Source organism: Pseudorasbora parva, chromosome 13, assembly GCF_024679245.1.
Source record: "Pseudorasbora parva isolate DD20220531a chromosome 13, ASM2467924v1, whole genome shotgun sequence".
Classification (NCBI taxonomy): domain Eukaryota; kingdom Metazoa; phylum Chordata; class Actinopteri; order Cypriniformes; family Gobionidae; genus Pseudorasbora; species Pseudorasbora parva.
This window is the reverse complement of record NC_090184.1, coordinates 43,415,476-43,424,391: the sequence shown is the minus strand read 5'-3', so window position 1 is coordinate 43,424,391 and position 8,916 is coordinate 43,415,476. Positions and strand designations below refer to the sequence as shown.

Genomic DNA, 8,916 nt, shown 5'->3' with positions numbered 1-8,916 from the left:
AGTATATATAAAAATTAATAATCATTATGGTAATCAGCACAATATTAGCAGTTATATGAAATTGCAACACTTTGTAATGCATTAACAGTACCAACGAGCAATACGTTACAATAATCATAAATATTCAAGGTCAGTTCATAAATACACAACTGCTCATTGTTAACTCTGATCCATTAAATAACTTGATTTAATAATGCATTGCTAAATGTTGAAATTAACATCAAGTCGAATGAATAGCAAGAAACACCAGACAACAATATTACTGTTAAGTTTTTATTGAAAAAATAAATTACATTTAAGGAATTTTTTAAAAGGAAACGGAACAAACTAAAATAAGCCACTTTAACTGAAACAAATACTGTTGCAATGAAACTCTGAACTCAAATCATCAGTTCCCAAGAAACCCTTAAAGCAGTTTTCCTGAGAGGTTTCCACAAACCTGTGCATTCATGTTGATTAGTGAACTCAAAACCTTCAATACTGCAAGTAAGCATATCATGTGCCTTTATTACTCGAACATAATGGTCCCCATTACAAAACACACACACACCTTTTGACAACGATCACAGTCATACATTCACAATTGACTAAAGCAATTAAAGTGCATTTGTTTTCAGATCAACCAGACATTCTCTTATATTAAGGCAAGGCAAAGCGAAGAACATCATTGTGCTGATTTAAAATAACCAGAATAAAGATTAAATTAGACAGTTTAAACACTGGCTCAGACACCGTGCAACGAACACATTATACTCTCAGATGCCACAACATAAATAAATATCTGGTTAAAGATGTATAAATACAATACATTAGTCAATATAAAGCAGCATTTGTAATAAAGTGGGCAGTGCAACTTCAATCCGCATGAAATAATGCATTTCAAAGTGTAGTGTTGATTCAATTGCATTGCCCAACTGGATCATAACAGCACTTGATTCATTCTCAGTGGCACTTACGGATATAGACACACACATATATATCTCAACACACACACACACGCACACAGTGGTCACATGAAATCAAACATGTTGGTCCCTGATTTCAGCTTTCGAACTACCAATTCAGAAGTAAATAAATAACGAGATGTTAATAGTGTCATCCTCCACCCTCACATTCACAGAATGAGATCCTCCACACCTCAAGATTCAAAAACCCCGAGATCAAGTCCTTTAGTCGAGCCTCATCTCGACTGCACTCCTAATGTGGACTTGATGTGCTCGTACACCACGTAGCTGATGCTGACGGCGGGGATGACCTTCAGGAAATTTGGGGTCAGCCCCCGATAGAGACCCATGGGGCCCTCGTTCTTCATGATCTGCTTAAAGAGTCCCGACATCGAGACCTGGGAAGAGCCCTCGACCGCAGCTGCAGAAATAAAAACACACCGTGAGAAACAACATTCAGTGAATGCATGGATAAAAAAAGAAAAGAACAGTGAATTATGAACCCTTGTGCTCACCTTGGGCCTGCATGCGTGTTCGTACGAGAGCTAGTGGGTAACTGGCAAGCTGGCCGCACGTGCTGGAAACCGTACCACATGCCAAAAGCACAAACACTCCCGGATTGGCATTATCCGTGCCGTAGCGCTGGAGCCAAGAGTTCTTTAACGTCTATAAAGAGCAAATTAGGAAACAAACATGAGCATTTTCAGACCGTTCATGACCGCTCAGGTGATTGTAAAGGACACAATGAGGCCTCTTTAAAGCAAACTCTCGATTTTCGCTCTACTAGAACAGGTTTGAAAGTTCATTATTTCCTCATATTCTCCATTGTTGTGGCTCTTCTCTTCCCAGTCTGTCAGTAACGCTCTGGGATGCATTTCCCAAAACCATAGTTGCTAACCTGTTAGCAACTTAGTTGGTTGGCAATGGGAAATTGCATAGTTAGCAACTATGGTTTTGGGAAACGCACCCCTGTTTAGTTCCCGTCTCTATAAAGCGCCTCCTTCTGACAAGCACAATGTGCTCTGATTGGTCAGCTGGAGCAGTGTGTTGTGATTGGTCAAGCACTTCGAGAATGTTTGAGAAATGTTCCGCCACTTAACGTAACCGCCAGTTTCAACACACTAACTAACCCAACCAGGCCCCACCCCTTTATTCTGCACATGAATTATTTATACAAGTAATTTTCGTTCCTCTGCTCACCTCATAGACTGCCAGGTCGATGCCAGCGTACGGGATAATGCCCAGCATGTTGGGTACGTAGCCTTTGTAAAACGCAGACATTCCCTCCGTCTTCAGGATGTGTTTTGCGCAATCTGCGATGCCCTTGTACTGGCCCGTCTTTCTCAACGCCAGGCGAGTTTTGAGAACCTGAACACAAGAGCATTACAGCATTAAAACCATATTTTAGAGCTACTACAAATTGAAATAACTATAAACCTCTCTCTTAATTCAGTGGTTCCCAACCACGTTCCTGGAGTACCCCCAAAAGTGCACATTTTGCATGTCTCCTCAACCAAACACACCTGATTCAGCTCATCAGCTCATTAATAGCTACTCCAAGACCTGATGTGGGTGTGTCAGACAAAGGACACATCCAAAATGTGCAATGTTGGGGGTACTCCAGGAACGTGATTGGGAACGACTGTCCTAATTCAATGTATTCTGATGTAATTACAGCATGCATGTGAAGACATTTCAGTAGAGCACAAAACATCTTAATGCTACCGAAATGGCTTTTCAGCTAAATATATGCATTGCTTTTGACTGAAATACGAGCAGTTTTGTGAGGTCGGCTCACCTCCATGGGGTAAATGCTGCTCTGAGCAATGACTCCTGCCAGAGAACCTGCTACAAAACGCTCGCCGATCCCCAGAGTCTCCTGACTGCTTCCCATCAGCCGTTTAATCTGTCAGGGAAGAAGAGAGATTTAGTGTGATCAGGTATGGACAGTTTTTTTTTTAATGCTTTGATTTTTAGTTTTAATAATGTACACTGTTTACTTATTTTCAAGCATGCAGCAATTTATCATACTTCTCAGGTCAGATCGTTAGGAAGTGTGAACTGGTCCATTACCTGCTCATAAGCCATGAATTTGAGGGCCGACTCGGGAGCGATTTTGATGACGTTGATGCCGTTGCCCCTCCATAACGAGCGCATCCCTCCTTCCTTAATCATCTGGGCCAGACCACTCATGATACACATGTTGTTTCCATGAGTACCATGCACCTACGACAGTAGAGAAGAGGTTTATTAGAACAGCGTGTCAATAATAACAGATGATAAATCACACTTTATATGGTTTCAGTAATCAGTTCAACAGGAATTTCAGACCCGTCACATGTAGGGGAGCAAAGTTGAATATGTCAAAAAATGTAGGCGAAAGGTTTTGGACCAACTCAACTGAGCAAACAAAGTCCAATTGAGTAACAGCTGACGTAAACATGACACAGATCTTCACTGTCTTGCAAAACACCATCTCGTATCCGACCAATCAGAGTGCAGTACAGAGGGTGTGCTTGAACACTCAGATACTGATTAGTCGCTTGAATAATCTGCATAACTATTCTGTTCCCAGGAACATACATTTATGATACTGATTAACTACACTTATGACTCTCGGGTAACAAAACCAATTGTTCTAACTTAACCAGAACGGCTTTTCTGGGTAAAGCTTAAAAAAATATGTTGATAAAAACCGAATTAGTTATATTTTGCTGGTTCCTCAGTCTCTAGTGGCCTATACAACACCTGGGGCTTATTGCACAAAACTAGGATAGGAGATCAAACTGGGATATCTTGGTGATCTTGTCATCGGTGTGCAAAATTTAGTACACCGCTGTCGTGTAAGCGTACCCTGAAGCCACACTCACACCAAGAATGATAACGAAACAACTATATTTGTGGATGAATTGAGCCAGGATCATAAAGATATCCCGGGTTAATCTCTTATCCTAGTTTTGTGCAATAGGCCCCAAGTCATGTCTGGATTTAATAGAGTAGATGCATATTTTCCCCATTAGTTTGCCTTTTATCTGATATACTGGTTGATTAGGGGCTTGAGTTATAAAAGAAAATGCGTGTGTAAAAAAAACCTCTTTAGTGCTCAGGAAAAGTTGAGGTTGGGATTTATTAAAGACTACACCTGTCTCAGGTGAGTAACCTGAGACAGCCTTCAGATTTTAATATAGGGTTCAAACACACAAGATGTAAAGCTAATGTAGTTCTCTTGAACTCAGAATGATTTGGGCGTTTTGCAGGCGACATGACGTACCTGCATGAGGACTTTGAGTCGGTCGAGCGGTGCAGTGAAGGTTCGTGAAACGGCTCCAGCTCCTCCACCAGCAACCAGATGTCTCCACCACATCCCAGTCATGTGCTCCTCCGACGTAAACTCATCCGGTACCATCAAGTTCTCTCCCACATCAAAGATCTGCAAAGAAATGGATCATAGATACTGTAAGAAACTATTTGCTTTTAAATCAGTGCATGACGACTAGTATTTTACATGTGTGCAACTTCAGGAGAACTAAAGTGCAATGACCTTGGCGGCAACAGCGTCACTGACCCGACCAATGACGCAGTAAAAGCGTTTTTTGGGGCACTAAGGCGTCACTTGATCCAAAAATCAATTATGGACTTTACAAACCCTCGTAAAGTTGCGCACATTGCATCAGAGTCCATCTCGTTGCAACTTTAGGACAAAGGGTGCAGGCCAGATTAAACCAGCATTGAATACGAGTCTAAAAGTAGGTCACTGATAATGCAATTTAACAATCAAACGTCCACCTCAAACTCAACAGCTAATTGTGAGTCAACAAGACTTGATGCATAAGGACGGGACAATTAGTCCTGGTTTAATTTGGGAACGCTGACATTTTGATTTGCAAAATTTAACGGATGGATTTATGCATCTAGTTAAGATTTAGTAGCTGCAACATTACACCTATTAAACCGGAGCCTGTCCTAGTTCACGATGTTCCTGTTGATATTTTAGGCACAGCCAAAGTCACGTTAAGACTGTCATCAACCATAAGGCCTAAAGCAATCCAAAGCCTAATTTACACACCTTTTAAGGAATCTGAATAATGTTAATCGCTTTGCAGTCTTAATGAATAAAGCAACTTTACTAAACAGGCCTATTAGGTTGTTCTGAAGCGGTTGAGGATTTGGATTAGAATTAAACTCTTACGGTTGAGTGTTTCCAGTACAGGATGATTTCGGGAATGTTCTCGGCAGGCTGCAGAGTGGGATACTTTTTCCATTCATTCCAGTCAATAGTCATTGTGCCGTTTTTGTCCATGCTACATGTGGAAAAAGACATGAGATCGTTTAGAGCGTGGAAAAAAACTCTGCCCTTTACAATCAATTTAACAGATGATAAAAGCTTCGAACAAAGCTCTGAATCAGTTCATTGATGATATTTGGAAGAATGTTTGCAGATCTCAGCTAACATAGTGGGGGACACAAATACTATGGTAATCAATGGCTGTGAAACATTCTTCCAAATATTTTCCTTTGTGTTCAGCAGAACTAAGAAATATATACAGGTTTGAAACTACTTGAGTGTGACTAAATGACAATTTTGATTTTTAGGTGAACTGTCCCTTTAAGAGATCAAATGACCAATGCATTTATATAACCGTAAGGGTTTGGTTTTTCTGTACCATAATAAAAATACTATAATAAATATGACTAAGTATAACAGCCTAAGCTTTATTAGAAGCATATCATGGCGATATTTCCCCTTTGTTATTCAGACAATATTTCACCTGTTAAGGACTCTCTCCGCTTGCTGCAGGGAAATATGGACACCAAGCTCTCGCAAGGAGTTCGCAATGTCACTGGCATTCACTTGACCTGGAACAAATTAATGGAAATGTCATGCTTTTTCTTTTAAATCGCTAAGATTTGAGATTGTAAACTAAGTATTGCATCAATGTCTATACCAGCTTTCTTTCTATCCAGGCTTTTGAAGACGAGCTTCAGGTCTTTCTCATGGTCTTGGAGGTAGTGAACGAACTCTTCAAAGTCCAGCTGGCCATCATGCTCTTTCTCTTCAGTTTTCAGTGTTTTCTGCAGGGGGGGAAGAAGGGCAATTTTTAATGCAAATCTAATCAGTGTGTGAAAATATCCAATGCATTCCGGCTGCGAATCGGTAAAGGTTAGTGTGCGAATACCAACAGCTGACAAGTCTTGTTACATGGGAAATGTAATTTAATAGACATCTGACATAATACAAGAACTAAAGCCCAGGAAAAGTGTCAATGCTTTAATGCTACTAAACACATTTAAATATTAACTACTGCTCCACAGGCTCTCCTGTCATTCCAATCACTTAATGCATTGTCTAGAAAGTCTGCTCGAATGATAATAATCATGTTTGTACACTCATCCAGATGATTGCAGAAGCTCAGACAATCATAATCGATAAACTAATAGACTTGTCAATTCTAATTGCCCCATTGAAACTGCACCACTAGGGGCGCCATAGAGCCTTCAATTCAACACAGACGACATTCAAGTAGCCTATAAATCTACAAGTAGCCCACAAGACTATTAAGTTACAGAACCACGGTACTGATGCTGCTATAACACAGAAAACATTATTGATTAACTTTAACTAGTCGATAATATTAAGCGACTGGGGGAACTCCAAATATGGTAAAACGGAAGCGCGCGCGCAGGAAAGAGGAACGAGCAACGGAAACGTCATGCGTAAAAAATGTGTAGTTTCTTTTAAAAAGAATAAAACGGGAGGGAAAAAGCCAAACACTTTTAACTTTAATCACATGTCACATTATACTGATTGATATATATATAAAACGATTATCAATGTACATTTAATATTTTTTTACCTTCTTCCATTTTCGGTATGTAGTAAATTCTTGCGAGGGCAAAAGGACGCTGAGAGACTTGAGCGACTTCAGCTCGGACGGTAATCCATTCGACTCAAAATACTCCACCTCGACATGATCTGAATTATGGATAGGCACGTAAAGGCACAGGCACAACATCTTCAAATTTATAAAAGTCTTCGGCAATAAATAAATAAATAACACAAGAACAATCTCGCCTTGCCGGCGGTGAAACGCTGAAATGCCGGTAAGCGGAGGAGCACGTCTAGAAAAGTCCTTAGACACGCCCACTGAGTGAAGGGCGGCGGAGTCTGATTGGTAGCCGGGGTTCTACGCATTTGAACATTCGAACGTCAGAGTCTCAAAGACCAATCACGGCTTAAAGTCACTGGTGTGTAAATCAGGCCCCTCCTCTTTCACTAGTCCTCTGGGCCTGTATGAACCTGAACGCCAGAAGAGCCATGTGACATGCTGTGAAATTTGTGAAATTTCAATGTTAGTGACTCATAGATTTTCACATCGACTGAAACTCCACAGGGCACAGAAACCGACAAAGACCTTTAACATATTTGTATATTGTCAGATAGAAAACAGTTAATAATAATAATAATAATAATAATAATAATAATAATAATAATAATTTAAAAAAATATTGACACTCCAGAGCTAGTTAAAATGCCTTAAGTCATGGTTATTATAGTTAACTAAAACATAGACCACAAATACATTTTTGTTACTGATATATTCACAGTGAAGCGGCCACAGGGTCATGGGTCACTTAAGCCAAGGCTCATTGATGCACCTAGGGAGTGACGGCTGGCCTGTGTGGTAACACAGTTCTTAAAAAATGACTTAAGCCAAATGTAACTAATTAGAGTAGGCAGGTCAGTACAGGATATTTTCTTAGTTAGCTGCAGCAATCAGTCTTAATAGGCCCAAATATATAAACGGCGACTCTGTAATAATCCTGCAGCAAAGCTGTCTGCTCCGGTTGCAGACTTACGTCAGAGTCTGGTGGAGGATAAGTGTCTGTGCCAAGACTCACTCCAGAGAGATGAAGGTATCTGTGCAGAGGGAGACACCAACCTATTAACCATCTGTAACCTGCAGAGGAGATGGTATGTGCACTGCAGGGGAAAAGCCTGGTATATAAAAAGACTGGTTGTTAGACGTATAACTATAAATAATTATCTTCATAGATATCATTTCATCCATTACATGTGCATCTGGTATAAGAACATCCAGATCCCTTTAAAACCAATTTTAGGTATTCTGTTCAACTTTTAATTCTTTTTTTTATTTGGCAATCTGAATAGGCCATGCATGTCTGTATTTGTCTGTAAAGAAGAAATACACAAGCGAACAATCTGACAATTGTATTTGTTTATATCTGACAATCCTGAAAAAAAGTCTATTGCTTTAAAAAAGAAATGGTACTCGGTGGTGGAAGCTTTCATAGGCGTGCAATGTCAAATGACAGTGGGGAAATTATACTTTTAAAAGAAATGTTGCAATATTGCGTTACTCCCTAAAAAAGTAACTAATTGAGTTTTCTTCCTCCACTCCATCTCTCGCTCATAGCAGACTAACGATTGGAGGGTTAAGCATTTTCAAACCCAAGCCGTGAACCTGCCGTCATCTGAGAAGGAATGCCGTTTCCAGACTGGAGGTTACTTTTCAGATTTTGATTAAAGATTACTGTGACAAACACATTTTTTTTCTGTGTATTAACTTGCACTGATTAATTGTTCACCCTAAGACCTGTAATGTGTGCTATAAAATAAAGTAAATAGGGTCAATTTTGATTTCCTAAGAACTTACATTTTTATGGAAAGTAATGCATTGTTATTTTTGTGTACTTTTTCCTCACCTGGGCTTGCTTTGTTTTTTAATAGCAAAACAACAGTTCTGATTTTGGCAAATGTAAAGGTTCTTTCTATTAAAGCTTGTTTTCATCACAGAATAAAAAAATAAAACCTTTTTATCTCAGAATTCAGAATTGCATGATATAAAGCCACAATTGCGAGTTATAAAGTAAAAATTGCGAGACATAAGCTTGCAAGTGTGAAAAAAACCTCAGTACAAAATGTGATATAAACTCACAATTGCGAGAAAAA

The 8,916-nt window shown here is 39.6% G+C and overlaps 1 protein-coding gene across 1 annotated transcript; it reads right to left on the bottom strand.

Moving 5' to 3' along the window:
• Positions 1 to 259: 259 nt before the first annotated feature.
• slc25a25a (solute carrier family 25 member 25a) lies at positions 260 to 7,055 on the bottom strand. The gene is made up of 10 exons (XM_067414514.1): positions 6,800 to 7,055; positions 5,891 to 6,017; positions 5,714 to 5,801; positions 5,134 to 5,245; positions 4,216 to 4,374; positions 3,018 to 3,170; positions 2,743 to 2,850; positions 2,145 to 2,312; positions 1,460 to 1,610; positions 260 to 1,365 (listed from the first exon to the last, which is right to left on the bottom strand). The coding sequence occupies exons 1-10, from the start codon at positions 6,956 to 6,958 to the stop codon at positions 1,181 to 1,183; spliced, it is 1,410 nt and encodes a 469-aa protein (XP_067270615.1). The 5' UTR covers positions 6,959 to 7,055; the 3' UTR covers positions 260 to 1,180.
• Positions 7,056 to 8,916: the final 1,861 nt, after the last annotated feature.